The sequence below is a fragment of the Bos indicus x Bos taurus genome, chromosome 15 (assembly GCF_003369695.1).
Source record: "Bos indicus x Bos taurus breed Angus x Brahman F1 hybrid chromosome 15, Bos_hybrid_MaternalHap_v2.0, whole genome shotgun sequence".
Taxonomy (NCBI): domain Eukaryota; kingdom Metazoa; phylum Chordata; class Mammalia; order Artiodactyla; family Bovidae; genus Bos; species Bos indicus x Bos taurus.
This window is the reverse complement of record NC_040090.1, coordinates 7,493,559-7,510,662: the sequence shown is the minus strand read 5'-3', so window position 1 is coordinate 7,510,662 and position 17,104 is coordinate 7,493,559. Positions and strand designations below refer to the sequence as shown.

Here is a 17,104-nt window from a genome sequence, read left to right as displayed (position 1 = left end):
TTACTAATTTTTCAATTTTCACAATTATCTACTGGTTTCCTAAGATGGGACATGATTTCTCCTGCCCTTTTCTTCCCCACTCTTCCAAAGAAGTTATACCCCATTTTTACATTTAACATTATTTAATGTTAATTATTTACAGTAATTTGACCATATATTCATAACATAAACAGTATAATAAATTTATATTTCCTTTCACATACAATTTTGCGTCTTCTGGAGAAGAAATGTTCCTGTCGTAATTTGCCAGTCATAACCCTCCTTTCCCCATGAGACGGATGAACGGGGAGTTTGGGATGGCTGGTGGGGACCTACTATATGGCACAGGGACCTATATTTATTGAATACATAGCTTATAATAGCTTATAATTCCTGGAGAAGGAAATGGCAACCCGTTGAGTATTCTTGCCTGGGAAATCCCATGGACAGAGGAGCCTGGTGGGCTACAGTCCACGGGGTCGCAAGAGTTGGATACGCTTAGTGACTAAACCATCACCACCACCAATAGCCTATAACAGGAAAGAATCTGAAGAAGAATACACCCCCACACACATACATATGTATGCATTTTTTTATTTATTCATAACTGAATAGCTTTTCTGTGCACCTGAGACATAACATTATAAATTAACTACACTTCAATTTAAAAAAATGGTTTTAAAAAAAAGTGCTAAGAATTTGTGCTGGTAGTTATTATTATTATTATTATTTTTTTTTTCAAAAAAAAAGAGGGCCAGGCATCACTCTTAAGGAAAAGGAAGATGTAATCAAATGTTAGGTTTGGTTTATATCGATATTCATATAGTTGTAATACATTTTAACAGAAGTTGCCTCATGTAAAATGTGTTGCTGTATGTTGAACTCTCTAACTCTTAGAAACCTCCCTCCTCCAAATGAAACTACTGTTTGTTTTTTTTGTTGTTTTTTGGCCATGTTGTGAAGCTTGCAGTATCTTAGTTCTCTGACCAGGGATTGAACCTGTGCCCTTGGCAGAGAAATGCAGGAATTCCACTGCACTGCTGGAAAATTCCCCAAAACTCTGTTTTTATAACAGGATTTGTTTTATTACACTGAATGTCTTAGGAACATAACCCTTGCATTACAGCAAAGCAGGCCATAACAGAAGCACTGGGCACTAGAAATATGAAAAAAGACAAGGCTCTTGACTTGAGGAAACTAATAATTTTAGAGAGAGACACGAAACTTGTATACAAATATGGGAATACAAGGAAAAATATTGTAAAACTGTAAATACATTATACATCCTAGGTACAATTTGAATATAAGATACCTTGAAAGTAAAATAAGACATAGCAACAGGGGGCTTCCCTGGTGGCTCAGTAGTAAAGAATCCACCAGCCAACGCAGGGGACATGGGTCCAATCCCTGATCTGGGAAGATCCCACTCGCTGCAGAACAACTAAACCTGTGCCCACAAGTAATGAATGTGTACCCTAAAGCCTGGGAACCAAAACTCCGCAACTATTGAAGCCTGCACACCCAAGAGCCTGTGCTCCGCAACAAGAGGAGCTGCTACAACAGAAGACTGTGCTTTCCAACTAGAGAGCAGCCCCTGCTCACCGCAACCAGAGACAAGCTCGTTCAACAACGAAGACGCAGCGCAGCCCAAAATAAAAGAATAAACAACATTATAGAAAACAACACAGCAATAGTTTACATTTCGTATTTTAAGTTGCATGCTATGTGCTTAGTCGCTCAGTCGTGTCCACCTCTTTCGACCCCATGGACTGCAGCCTGCCGAGCTCCTGTCTGTGGAATTCTCCAGGCAAGAATACTGGAGCGGGTTGCCATGCCCTCCTCCAGGGAATCTTCCAAACCCAGGGACGGAACCCAGGTCTCCTGCACTGCAGGTGGATTCTTTACTGTCTGAGCCACCAGGGAAGCCCCACCTAATATCCATACATGGCATTCTGATATAACAACACTATGGGTTTTGTTCATTTTTCAAAAATATGTAGCAAGATGCTTCATGTGCAATAATTGCTACTATTTTCTAAGTATTTATCTTGTACCAAGGGACACATTAAGTTCTTGTTTCATAAATGTTCCCATTCAATCTTCACAATTACCCAACATGAAGTCCGTTTATTCATTAGACAAATATATAGTGAGTTTCTACTACATGCCAGACAGTGAACAAAACACATAAAAATTCCTGCCTTCATGGGAATTACATTCTGGGGGGCGGGGAGGAAAAGCTACATAACAAAGACATGAGTTCACACAGCATGTTAAAATTACATTAAGTGTCACGGAGAAATATAAAACAGAGAAGAAGAATGGAAAGTACCAAGGGTAAAGTACTGGCAATTTTCAATAGGGTAGTCACTGAAAGGCTTTACAGAACCCCTCTTCTACAGACAAGAAAACTGAGGCTTAGATAAGTTAAACAACTTTCCATGGTCACCCAGTTGGCAAGAAATGAGATGAAATTTGAGTTCAGTTGTCCTTAGTATTAAGCTCTATGGCATCTCCTCAAATCAAAAATAAATGACCCAATCAAAAAATGGGCCAAAGAACTAAATAGACATTTCTCCAAAGAAGACAGACAGATGGCTAACAAACACATGAAAAGATGCTCAACATCACTCATTATCAGAGAAATGCAAATCAAAACCACTATGAGGTACCATTTCACGCCAGTCGGAATGGCTACGATCCAAAAGTCTACAAGCAATAAATGCTGGAGAGGGTGTGGAGAAAAGGGACCTCTCTTACACTGTTGGTGGGAATGCAATCTAGTACAGCCACTATGGAGAACAGTGTGGAGATTCCTTAAAAAACTGGAAATAGAAGTGCCTTATGATCCAGCAATCCCACTGCTGGGCATACACACTGAGGAAACCAGAAGGGAAAGAGACACGTGTACCCCAATGTTCATCGCAGCACTGTTTATAATAGCCAGGACATGGAAGCAACTTAGATGCCCATCAGCAGATGAATGGATAAGTAAGCTATGGTACATATACACAATGGAGTATTACTCAGCCATTAAAAAGAATACATTTGAATCAGTTCTAATGAGATGGATGAAACTGGAACCTATTATACAGAGTGAAGTAAGCCAGAAAGAAAAACACCAATACAGTATACTAACGCATATATATGGAATTTAGAAAGATGATAACAATAACCCTGTGTACGAGACAGCAAAAGAGACACCGATGTATAGATCAGTCTTATAGACTGTGGGAGAGGTAGAGGGTGGGGAGATTTGGGAGAATAGCATTGAAACATGTATAATATCATGTATGAAACAAGTCACCAGTCCAGGTTCGATGCACGGTACTGGATGCTTGGGGCTGGTGCACTGGGACGACCCAGAGGGAGGGTAGGGGAGGGAGGAGGGAGGAGGGTTCAGGATGGGGAATGCAGGTATACCTGTGGCGGATTCATTTCGATATTTGGCAAAACTAATACAATATTGTAAAGTTTAAAAATAAAATAAAATTAAAAAAAAATAATAAATTCAATCACATAGGTTTGCTTCATCAGATTATTTCTTTAAGATTATGTTCACATTTTTAGCGTCCCAAGGGGTTAAGAAATAACTTTATATTTTCAGGATTTGATGTCTTATTTCATATCTACACTAACTTTTGCAAAGGAGTAGAGAATGACCTAAGATCTTTGGTTGGCTTTATATCCCTGGAAAAACTGAGAAGAGATCAAAATAATAATTAGTCAAGGAGAGTCAAAGGATACTTCACAAACTACATTCAGTCTATGAGAAGACTATGCACAAACCCGAAGCAAGTCCTGCTTCCTCTTTCTGTTACTGTGACCACCTCTATTTAGTTCATCAGGAAGTATTTCTTTTCTGTCCCAAGGGTGCCTAGCACAACTCAGATGTGCTTCGGCAACTCCGTTTATTAAGCTGAGATGGGTTCTTTACAGCCACCTGAGCCTGTCTCTTAGCATCGAGGCGTTCCTGTCACCAGAACATCTAAAGTTGGTGATCTCGGCTTGTGCCAAGTAGTTCAGGTACTGCAAATAACCTGGGTGCTAAGGCAAATATCTACTTTTATTCCTTTTAATTTCAGGTAATACATTTTTCAAAAGAGTTAAGAGTGCTTTACCATTTCTACCCTCCCCCCCCAACTTAACTAATCCCTGGAAGGAACATGGAGGTAAGGCTAACCTCATCCTCACCTGTCAGAGACAAAGAGACCAGGTGACTCACTCAAATCACACTGTGAATTATTGAAGGAGCCTGAATGACAACGACCCGGCCGCCAATGTCTAGCGCAGATTCTAACACACAAGATCAGTAGCCCTCAGTGTTTTTTTGTGTCCGTAACATACCACTTGTGGGGGGGGAGGGCAGTATTTTTGAAGCGATTAGAAGACACAACACGGTAGTAAAGCCATTTTCAATAATGAAGGTGCTGCACCAGTTGAATAAGACAGTGACTCCCAGTGCCCATCTGACAGCCTTGGTGCTGCTCCGACTGCATACTCGCCACGCTAGCCTCTCACACTCTAGGGAACATGAGGTCTGTCTCCTACCAACTTGTATCCTACTCTGAAACATAGGTGCAACTTCACAGGCCCAAAGTTAAGCTTACACTGCAATAACGATTTTATTTAGCACAACTGCATTTTACCAACCAGTCAAAACTTGGTGGATTACCAGTGTGTTAGGCCGTACACAAAAAACCCAATCTCCCTTCAGGAAAACAAAGCTGCTTCTTTGACTAAGAGGTCAACTTGGATTTAGTGGTTAATTAATACTTTATTGCAACATCACCAGGAAATCAGCAATTAACGATCAGTGCCAAAGACATTCATTAAAGCCTACATCCTCCTGTATCACATCAGAATGATAGCCACTCTGATATAATAATCAGGAATAAGGAATCAGATAAAATCTAGGACTTCTGGATACATTAATTTAAAGCACTTTTGAAAAGGTATGAAAATAGTAATTGAACTTGAAAGTTAATCTATTTTTTTCTAGTAAAAATCCCCAGCGCTTAGCGTAGGGCCTGGCAAATTGTAGCACTCAAGTACATTCCAGACATTTCCCTTATAGTCCGGTGGTTAAGACTCTACACTATCAACGCTAGGGCTGCAAGTCTGATTCCTAGTTGGGCAATTAGGATCCACTGAATTCATAACACACAGACTTAAGAACACGACTATATTATCCGTCTGAATAATGGCAATGAGAGAAGTAGTAAAATTGGTCGGTTTTGGTATTTTTCTTGGTTGATTATTTTCATGATAAAGTTAATATATATTAGAACCACCAGAGGCAAATAGTTTTCAACGAATAAGGGAATAAGTGAACAAATAACTGTTCTGAGGTATACGATCGACACGAACAGAAGAGATCCATTCACATCCTTCTCATATGCAAAGAGAGACCCTAACTTTTTCTGTCTGTTCTAATGTAGCTCTGTTGCCTCCTGGACAGAGCGGGGGAACCTACAGAGGGCGTGTACTCATGCTGGACTTTCCCCATGCCTAGCAGATAAAGTGAGGCTCAAGGAGAGCAGTACAGTTCTAGTGCACCGAGGACATCTAATCCCTGTCTATCGTCTAAGGAGACGCTGGACATGGTCTTCAGAGCAAGAGAGATGGTGGTGGGGCTGGGGATCGGAAGTCAAGAAAGCCAGAAGAGAAGTGACACAGAGTGGAGCTGAGAAATGGAAGCTGTAAGGTTCAGCTTGAGAAGGCCCACAGGTATCTACGGGATGAGGACGGTCACGCTATATTCCCACAGGATCAACCTGAGCACCTGGAGGGAAGCTGAGGAGAAGAGAAAACGAGTGAGGTGGACTGAATACGTTTTTAAATGGAAGAATAGTCTCATCAATAGCAAAAATTTTAAAATAAATAAAGTATTTTAGGTCCTTCTGAAAGTGGACCCAAATAGTTTTAAGTCCTGGTCAACTTAAATGGCAGGCAGCCTCCAAGGCCCAGTGCTAGGCATGATTTGGAATACAAAAGCTTAGTTACGATTAAAAGAAGAATCCAAACCTTTGGCTTCTCACAAGAAAGCAGCTATGGGTGACTTCTTGGTAGTTCCTAACGTGCACCATTTATGAATACCGAAGCCAAGGGAAAACATAAGTGAAATGTTCATGTTTAATGTACAAGTCCTAGGCTGAGAAAGGAATGGGCATGGATTTCTCTGGGAAGTAGACTAGACCTTAACCTTGTCTGTCTTTGTTTGCAATATTCTTTGACGGAGTCTATCGATGCGCACACACACAAAAAAACCCCTCCCATCACAGACTGCCCAATTAAGAAACAAACAGAAAAGATTTCAGAGGAGCAGAACTCTTTTCAACATTCTCCTTCAGAGACAGGGCCCGAGGCCACTTCAAGTTTGATAGTTTGTTTCAGTTATACTCCCCACATAAAAGTTATGAGTCATGTAAAATTGTAAAATGTGAAATAGTCAACTTGTAACCAATACTGCTTAGCTCTTGCTGTAAGAATCCCATAATTTCTTTTTTTTTTTAAATGCACGAATTGCAACTTTATTTTTTACACTTAAAGGCTGAGGAGAAACCATTACTAATCCTATTAAAGAAAATCTAACACAACAGCTCAATCGAAAAGTATGGTAAGCATATTTACTCATTAAATACTATTTTTTCTAGAACACAACATGGAAACATCTAGCATGCATGTTTAATCTCAGTACAATAGATTCAAAACCAAGTATACATGTTACATGCGTCAAGGCTAGATTACAAATTATCATAGTCATCGTCGTCATCATCGTCGTCATCATCATGTTTTCTTTTCAATGCATTTGATGCTTCACTGGCAGTATTTTGTGATGAGACCATGTTAGTGGTAATAAGAATATTTTTGGACCCAATTAACGACAGATTAATTAGAACATTCTGAACTGCTGGTGTTGCAGGAATTGAAGCTTTTACAGCTGGGGACTGTGAAGTGGGCATCTGTACTGTGAACCTTTGCCCTGTGAGGGACACTGGAGTCCCTACTTTAGTTGAAATGGACATGGCTGGTGGGGTTGGTGTGCCAAGCGTGGGAGTGCTTGGTCTGCTGGTAACTGAACCACCACTTAACCGCGGAACTGTCATTCTTCCTGCAGAAGTAGACGTCTTTCTTTGTAAAGACTTAAGTCTATAATTTGGAGCAGTCAAGCAATACCTATCAGGTGGCAATCTAGGACCTGAATGTGGCTTGATCAATGGGAAAGGGGTTTGATCTCTTTGCCTTGCAGTATCCAATAAAAAATCTCTTGCTGGAGGAGAGGTAAAAGACTGGTCAGCACGACACTGCACTGCCAATCGCACATCATCTGCATCGACAGTAGCTTTCTTAGCATGACTTGAATAAATTTTTGCATCATCTAGAATTGTGGTCACATATCGGAAGGCAAACTCCAACATCTGATTTATAAGTCTCGGTTCATATTCTGTAATCCCCATATCCTTCAGGATTTGTGCCATCATCTGTGCATCTTTCGGCATGCTCTTGGGAGAAGCCATCTTGCCAGACTCCATGATATTCGGTGATCAAACTTCTCGAGCTAAATCACCCACATTAACGTATTTCAGTCCTGATCTTGATGCAAGTTCTTTGCCTAATGTAGTTTTTCCAACCCCTGGTGTACCAGTGAGCAGGATGTTCGGAAGCAACATGGTCCTCGCCGCACTGGCTCCGCACGCCTCTGCACACGTGCTCTACACACTCCTGGGAGGGGCCAGCAGGGGCGGGCAACGGCAAGCGCCAGCGGCCCGGGGTACTCGAGGCCTGGAGGGGCACTCGAGACCCACCTCCGTCGCCTCGTCACCCACAGTTGGTTACCCGGCCCTCGAGGACACGCTTGCATCACAGGGTCCATAATTTCTTGCCTTATCCTTTTGACTCTTAACTTTAAAGGTCTCAGAACAGGAGAGAGGTAGAAGAGGGAAGTCTAGCATCCAAAATGAGGAGGACAAAGGAAGCAGGCATCTTTATTTTTTTTTAATTTTACCATGCTGTGTGGCTTGTGGGATCTTTGTTCCCTGACCAGGGATTGAAGCCTGGCCCTTGACAGGGAAAGGCTGGAGTCCTAACCACTGGACCGCCAGGGAATTCCTAGCAGGCATCTTTAAATAAAGGAGATCCCCAGAAACCAAGACTAAGATGATTTTTTTCAAGATTTCTATACTCATAACAATTTTTCTTCAGGTGTCAAAAAAGAGCACTGTCTCTACGCAGTACACTAGCCTTTCAGGAAAAAAGTCCCTCTCACATGCAGAAGAGATGCTAATAACACAAAGGAAAAGGTAGGCAGCTGCACTTCATGCCTGAAAATGAAAACTAACAGTAAGTCCACACTAATCAAGGTCTGTATAGCCAAAGCCATGGTGTTTCCAGTCGTCATGTATGGATGTGAGAGCTAGACCATAAAGAAAGGCTGAGCACCAAAGAATTGATGCTTTCAAACTATGGTGCTGAAGAAGACTCTTGAGAGTCCTTTGGACTGCAAGGAGATCAAACCAGTCCTAAAGGAAACAATGAATATTCATTGGAGGGACTGATGATGAGGCTGAAGATCCAATACTTGGCCACTTGATATGGAGAGCTGACTCACTGGAAAAGACCCTGATGCTGGAAAAGATTGAAAGCAAAAGGAGAAGGAGGAGGCAGAGGATGAGATGGTTGGATGGCATCACCAACTCAATGGACCTGAGTTTGAGCAAGCTCCGGGAAATAAGGAAGGTCAGGGAAGTCTGGCGTGCTGCAGTCCCTGGGGCAGCAGAGAGTCAGACATGACTTAGTGACTGAACAACAACAAAGCTAAAACATGGTGTACTTAGAAATTACGGTAGAATGGGACAAAAAGTAAACCTGACTCTAAACATGTCCTTCACAGCTCTCACCTCCACCTTCTCTGGCCAATTCCCTAGTACTTCCATCCAGTGGCAGCTTGAGAAATTCTATAAATGAGTCTTAGAGTTGGCAGTTCAATAGGTGAAGTGGGGACATTGAGGTCTTAAAGCTGCCAGCAGGGCAAGCTCACTGTTTTCACCTAGATGGTATTGTTTTCAAGGGCGGTTTGGCTTGCTTCATAGCAACAGAGGGGTATTAACGACTCCCAAGCTAACTCTTGGTGCTGGCTGCTTCTATCCCACAGGACTTTAGAGCTCTTCCTCGGCAAGACAAGATTAGAACAGCTGGAAAGTTCTTCAGATCAGGTGTTCTTAAGTTGTCCCTGTAGTCTCTCTATCTGGACCATGGGAGTGGAGGAACTGGGGTATTTGAAACAACTTATTTCAAGCTTTGCATTGATATGTTCAGTTTTAATTAGTTTCCTAAGAAGCAATTTAACATTTTACCACTTTCCCCAGTCATCTCACTTCAGCAGAATCAATGAAAATATTTAGGCCAAGAAACACTTTGTGACTTTTATAAGCTCTCAATTAGGTCTTATGTTAGCTGTATTTGCTGTGCTGTAAAGAACATCAAGTTTAAATTCGGTGACCCATGATGGATAAAGGTCTAAAGATAGGTGAGGAAGGGGACCCAAAAAGCAAAGGCAGAAGACAGGAAGGATACTGGCTGAATCCCATCACTACACATTCTAACTTCTTATCAGGAGAGAAGAGATAAGCTCTAGTTTTATTTGGCTTGGTGAGCATCTCTGCCTCTTTTAACAGTCTGTACATTTCCATTCTCAGCACTGTTCTTCCCAAGACATACTGCTGCTCCGTTTCCTCTTGTGAGTGGAATCTTCCCCAGTGCGGGCCAAGTTGCTTCTCTTCACTTTCTAGGAGCAGACAAGGCCACGCACATGCATTGCAAGCTGCGGCAGCAGCTCCCTGACTGCCTCACAGTCATTTCACGAATCCTGGCTGAGCTTTAAGGCAGAGCAGAGAGATGCTCAGGGAACACACTAAATCGCTGGGTGCCCTGCTGAGCTGGGTGAAGTTCTTGAGAAGGCCAGCTTAAACCTCCAATGAGAAGTACACACCTTTCTTGTACATAGGCCATCCTATTTTCGAACCCAACTGCCCAGTGCAAAATTCAGAGTTCACTAACAGCACAGCTTGCGTTCCACCAAGTTATGGAGATGCTTCTGAACATCAAGCATGTTCTGAAGGAATGACTAGTGAATATGACATTTGGCTCTACATGCCTGAGGCCCAGTCTGTGCCTTCGTATCTGGAGCCCGTAAAATAAGTTTCTCACCAGTGTTATCAATAAGGCCAAGCAAAAGCTAACTCCTATGCTTGAGAAGAACTGAATTCTACCTTCTCCCAACAACTGCTCTAAGAAAGCATAATGTGCCGTGGTCACTGGCCATGCAAAGACCCTCTGCCTTAGTTTTTAGGCACTTTTCTTCCAATTCGCTTCTGTTACAGAAGCTGCGGATTATAAATGATGCCATGGGCACAGGTTCACTTACAGCCAATTTAGTAAGTGCCTGCACAGTTAATCCTGTCAGTCTTGCTCCCACACAGAAATACACGTGGCCCCAAGGGGCCCAGCCACCCACAGAGCTCTTCTGCACATCTCTTACCCTCCAGCACACAGAAATAGAGAGCTGCATCCCAGAAAACAGAGAAAAAAGGTAGTTCTTCTGAAATGCTCTGTCTAGAAAACCAGGATCTAGCTTTCCATTTGGATGTCATTTCCAAATGCATGTCTCTCTGAATAAACCAAATAATGATTTAAACCATTTAAATAATGAAAAATCAAGACATTTCTCTGGAATTCAAAATCTATACATCGATATCCCTTGGTGTGCTGAAACTTTCCTTTCATGTATATGTAAGGACACTCTAAAAAGCAGTTTGCTGACAGTGAGTTACTAGGCTACCGCAGATCTCAAAAACTGACTTCATTGTGGTATGTCCCTGTAATGACCCCTCATGATTCAAGCCTCTCCTCTGAAACCATGTGCTTAGAGACAGTCCCCTCTTTGACTCTGGGGTTAGCCGAGTGGCTTTCGTTAGCTGATGGGATAATAACAGAAGCAAAAAAGCAGAGACTCGCCGAGTGCGCGTTGCGTTGGGGCCTGACGGCTCATTTCTCTCTGGAACCGAGAGGCTTCTGAGGAAAAGCTGGTGAAGAGAGAAGAGACGAGCCACCATAGCCGAGGCCAGGGACGTGGGAAACCATCTGCACTGGTTTGCCGTGGCTACAGCCACAAATCACCACAAACTCAGTGGCTTAACACAAATGTACTAGTTTTCATTGCTGCAGGTCAGAAGTCCAGCAAGTGTCTTTTGGGCCAAAATCAAAGTGGTGGCAGGATTATGCTATTTTTCTGGAGGCTCTCGGGAAGGGTTTGTTTCCTTGCTCATTTGTTTTGGCAGAGTTCAGTTCCTTGCAGTTTTAGGACTGAGGTTCTGGTTTTCTTGCTGACTGGTGGCTGAGCGCCAAACAACTCCCATCTTCTCCCACTGCATCTCACTGACTGACCTATCTGCCTTTCTCCTCTGCTTTTAAAGGCTCATGTGATTAGACTGGGTCCACACAGATAATTCAGTGTAATCTCCCTATCCCAAAATCTCAATCACTTGTGCGAAGTTCAGTGATGTGGTGATCTTCAGCAGGCCACTGTCCTATCTGTTACATCAACTACGACCACCCATACCCAGCCAAGCCATCACCAGACAGAGAGAGCCATCAAGCTCGCTCAGATCAGAGAAATATATGTTGGATCCACAGAATTGTAAGCAACAACACTTTTTAAAAGCCAGTGAATTTTGGGGTGGTTTGTGTGGCCAAGGCTACACCCCTCCCGAGGGGTCTGTGCAACCCTCAACCTGATAACAGAGACACTGTTCTCCTTTCTCTGCTCTAGTTCAACAAGCATGCCTAAGAGGTCACAGGCAGTTTTCTGTCCTCTGAATCATAAAACAAAACGATTAAATTAGGCTTGTATCTTCTTTCAATCCAGATCTAGGGATGACTGCTGAAATTTCACAAAAGTCAGCCTTATAATCTCAATAGAACCAGAGAGGGGCTTCCTGCTCCACAACTAGAAGCTATACACACAAGACATATATAATAGATGTATATACATACACACACTTGAATGTGGGGGAAAGATTTGAAGGAAGGACCAATCTCTGATAGAGCAAAAGCTGCTGGGGATGACAGGGAAATTTCACTGCTACCTAACTGCCTCTTCTTCAAGTACAAAGACCCATGAGGGCTTGAGGGCACACCTTCTAAGCAGGGGTCTCTAACCCTTCATTAGCCAAATACATTTCTTCAAATGGGCTCATCCTCAAATCTGCTGATACTTAAAGGTCTGGAAAGCGGTGGGAGGAAAACGCTAAGAGCAAGTTAATGTCCTCTTGGCTCTTTTGGCTGACTTCCCTGTGCCTGGGCCTTGCCTATTAATTGAATGCTATTCGGATTCCATCTCAAAAACAAATGAGGATGGAGACCAGAGGCCTGCCTTCCCCAGACTGATAAGAGCAGCACAGTGCAATTATACTCGAACAGCTTTGTTTTGGAATGTAATCACCGCCCCAGCCTTCTTCCCAATGGGATGGCAACAGTGTAATTACCGCTTCAGGAGTCATTGTTTGGGAATGTATTTCTTCTACAGGGTTCTTGCGAGGGGAAAGGAGCTGCAACAAGAATATAAGAGAATTTGCAGCCCGCTCCCCAGTAGCGGTTTCATAAGCTGAACAAATTATTTTTTGTTTTCTTACAGAAACACCAGAGTTTAACTTTTCAGCCTCTTTTTCTGCCAACAAGGCATCACCCTATACCCCATGACGGTTCTGTTTGAGAAGTCCCAACCTAAAGCTAGACAGCCTGAGTTCTGATTCCTACTCTGTCAAGTACAAGCTGTGGTTGTGGGCAAACTACTTCATCTGCTTATGCCTCTGTTTCCTTATTTGTAAACAGGAGTAATACCAAGGCATCACTGGAATACTGTGAAGACTAAGTGAAATAATATGTGAACAGTGCTTAGAGCTCTCCCTGGCACAAGGAAGTGCTCTTGGGTCTTTGTTTTCAGCCCATTTGAAGCACTGCATTCCACCACAGTCACCACATTTTGCAAATATGATCTAACATCGTGCTCAGTCGTGCCCGACTCTTTGTGACCCCATGGACTGTAGCCCACCAGGCTCCTCTGTCCATGGCATTTTCCAGGTGAAAACACTGCAGTGGGTTGCCATTTCCTCCTCCAGGGGGATCTCCCCAACCCAGGGAGTGAACCCACGTCTCCTGCGTCTCCTGCATTGGCAGGCAGATTCTTTACCACTCCACTACCTTAGTTCATGGTACTAAGCTTGAGTTATTGCATTATTTCTGTCCACAACCCTTTTACCAGTTCAGCGTGAAGAGAAATGTTTTGGAAAATTTTAAATGCTGCTATAGAACTGTCACAGTCTCTAAGCTAATTTACTCTATTGAGTAAGAGTTACTAGATATGTCCCCGTCAGTCCTCAGTTGTTTACTAGTCCAGGGAAATTACAATAAAGACACTGTTGTGAGCTTCCTGTTGGAAAAATGAGCAAGTACTACCAAAGCTGCCACTGGCTGGCAATATGGCAGATTCAGAAGAAAATTCACCTTCTTAGGCAGATTTATTCATGAAAATGAATGCTGTTTTATTTTCCTCACATGCTTCCAGCACATCCGACCTCCCTGAAAGACTCTTATTGCCACTGGGAACCTAGACCTTTTACCTCCTGTCTGGTTTTCCCCCTGTTGCTTTGCAGCCTGGACCAGTTAAATTCTCTGCCTAGGAAGAACATTTTGGGGCATGAGCCATAAGAGTATAAATCATGAGTTTGAACATGTGTACACCCGTGGTGGATTCATGTTGATGTGTGGCAGGACCAATACAATATTGTAAAGTAGTTAGCCTCCAATTAAAATAAATAAATTTAAATTAAAAAAAATAATAAATTAAAAAAGAAATAAATCATGAGTTTGCTTGCCAAGCAATTCCAAAGAATATAACCCCACAGCTCAAGGCACCAGTAGTGAAGCTGGCCCTTTCTGCATGGCACACAGCTGCACTGAGCCAGGCTTCAGACAAACACAGGGGTTCCTCATGGTGGCCCTGTAATATGAGAAACTATTTTTACAGGCTGGAGTATGTCACTACAGGATAGCTTTCTGGCCCTGATGTGACACCCCATGGACTGTGGCCTATCAGGCTCCTCCGTCCATGGGATTTTCCAGGCAAGAGTGCTGGAGTGGATTGCCATTTCCTTCTCCAGGGGATCTTCCCAACCCAGGAATTGAACCCGGGTCTCCCATGTTGCAGGCAGATGCTTTACCATCTAAGCTACCAGGGAAGCCTAAACACCTGACCAAAACAAACACCCCCCAAAAGTCTCAACGCTTCAAAAGGTCCCTGGTCAGCCTCGTGCAGGTGCCTCTCCACCTCATCACTTACACCAAGATATCTATCTGTGCTTGCTCTGGGCTTCCAGCTGAGTGCCACAAGGACCCTGGGGGAAGAGCCAGCCTTGTGGATCAGCAGGTGTTTAAGAAAGGAAATTAACACCCACAGGTTGGCTCTACTTTGGTAGAGAGGGTGAGAGGTGCTGTCTGCCAGCTCCCATGGCATTTCCAGCCAGTTTGGAATAAATGAGACTGCCTGAGGACATGAACTGAGAAAGGGAAAGAAAAGCCAATATGAGATCAGAGTTTTAAAAAGAAGGAGGTGGAGGGGTAGCATTCCTATCAAGGACTCAGACAAAAAATAATGGAGTAGATGGGATAACAAGGAAGACTATTTCAAGTCTTTCCAGAGTATGTATAAGATCTCTAATCTCAAACAAAGTGAAGACTGGCTACTGCCTCCACTGGAAAAAAAGGGGAGGGCTTTGATCTCGTATTGCGCTTATTCTTTCCTCACGTCTCCTCCATAGCTTTCTGTATTGTTGTATCATGTGTTCTGAGGGGTTGCAAAACATATCAAAGCATGTACTAATCATAACCTAAGAAGACAGAAGTAAAAGGGTTCTGGCATTATAGTGGGTCCTTGGGAGATTAGAGGGCATCTTCAGTTGCATCTGCAAGATGAGAAATATTCCTAAGAAGTACACAAGCCACAAGACTCAGATGCTCAGCTCTCTGGGTCTAGGGAGGCCCCAGGCACAGAGAACTCACAGCACAAGTTACACAGCAGGTCCCAGCCCGGATACCTTGATGCCCACCTTCTCTTTCAGGAGGAAGAAGGGGGACTGGCAGGAGACTAGTTAGGAAGTGAGAAGAAAGGCTACAGGTCAACTTCGCCTAGGAAGAAAACTCCTAGCAGAGTCGACAAGAACCTGCGGTCCCAGCAAAAAAGCTTAATAGACTCCTATTTTCCACTATAGAGACGCTGGCAGGTTCTGCACTCCCATGGCCAGTTTTTTGTGTATTCTTCTTTTTTGTGTATACATTTAGCACAAGACATACTGTCCTCTAGCCATTTCTGAGTATGATGGGCTTACATAGTAGGTGGAAAGTGTATGGACAGCAGAGATCATGTCTTTTTCATCTGGGTACTATCATATACCTAACACTGTGCCACAGAAAAAACAGAAGCTCAATACATGTTTATCAAGTAAAAATTGATTATACGCCAGCTGAGCACTCTGCAGGCAATAACAAATTCATTCATTCCCCGCCCCGCCATTACTCATTACTCACAGCTCCAGATAAAGAAGACTTATATACCAGGGGCTCACCAGGACCAATGCATCTTAGATTCCGGGCACGCACACTCCTTAAATATGTTAGCAAGTCGTCTCTTCCCATTTCTTCCTCTCTGCCTCTGTCCCTTGTTTTAATTAGTTAATCTAGAGCAGTAGTTCTCAATTTTCCAAGTGCACCAGGATCACCTAGAAGACCATTTAAAACACAAATTCCTAAGCCCACAACCAGAATTTCTGCTTCAGTGTATCTGAGGTAGGGATCAAGAATTTGCATTTGGAACAAGATCCCAAATGACGCTGATGCTATTGGTCCACTTTGAGAATCCTATGTTGCCATGGTTACATAGGAGCAAGTACTTGGTCTGGAGAGTAGATGCTTATTTCATGAGAGCAAGTTCTGATTAGAGACAGAAAAGGGTTACTCAAATGCAAACTCTGTGACTCCTCTAATCTAACCCTCTTGGTTGACATGACTACAGGCAACAATGGATACATTAGGTTGTCAAACTATCAACATAGGGAACTTCAGGTTACCATCTGCTGGTGTCTTAGAGCACAAGTCCGAGTTTTTTCAACTCACTGACCATAGCAAAGGGGAGAAAGCACTGCTTGGGACCCAGGAAGCGCACTGTTGAGGAAGACAGAAGAACAGTGAGAGGTCAGCAAGGTTATAATCAGTGCGGAGACTAGCACGGCTCTAACTCAATGCTGGCCCCAAAGTCTCACAGTCAAAATCCTAATGAAAACAGCTAGAGTCTACTGAACACTTACGTGTGCCAAAAAACCCCCAAACATGCTAAGTGCTTATATTAGCTCATTTAATCCTCAGAACAATTCTCTGAGCTAAATACTATTCTTATGCCCATTTTACAGATGAAGAAACTGAGTCCCAAGAAAAGATTAAATTAACCAAGATTACACTGTGAGGAAGTAGCAGCATGAATATCTGAACCTAGATAGTCTATCTCTGGAGCCCAAACTCTTGAATACTTTGCTCTACTGCCTCTCAAGCCAACTCTACAATGCAAGTAGCAGCTGTCATTTTTGAGCTCCACTCAGGCTCACAGACCCATGCAAAAGAGACATGGGGACACATTCCGAGTTACTTCAAACTGCATCAAAACTCATAAAATTCCTGGTTCGAGCCCAGGTTTGAGTTACACACACACACACACACACACACACACACACACACATCTATCAGGATTGGCAGTTAAAAGTCTCAGAGGAATTATTAAAATTTTAGTGAAGTCCCCCAACCCCGCCCCCTGCCCCCCAAAACACACACACACACAAAATATAGAAAACCAGGCTACTCCCTGGCTAGACAGTAAACTCTGCAAGGGCAGAACCATTAAAATCTTTTAAAAGACTGAAAGTGCTCTGGAAAATGCTAAGCTTTTAGAAAGTGGTATGTACATTTCAAAGTGACAGTACAGAAAGAGCACAGGTGTAAAGCATCAGCAAGGAGCTATCAA

General features: G+C 43.0%; 2 protein-coding genes across 10 annotated transcripts in view; both read right to left on the bottom strand.

Moving 5' to 3' along the window:
• Positions 1 to 17,104, bottom strand: part of AMBRA1 (autophagy and beclin 1 regulator 1) — a 173,052-nt gene that overhangs the window by 67,709 nt on the left and 88,239 nt on the right. The gene's annotated exons all lie outside the window — the stretch shown is intronic.
• Positions 6,583 to 7,822, bottom strand: LOC113905353 (transcription initiation factor TFIID subunit 9-like). The gene has a single exon (XM_027562501.1). The coding sequence runs from the start codon at positions 7,512 to 7,514 to the stop codon at positions 6,726 to 6,728; it is 789 nt and encodes a 262-aa protein (XP_027418302.1). The 5' UTR covers positions 7,515 to 7,822; the 3' UTR covers positions 6,583 to 6,725.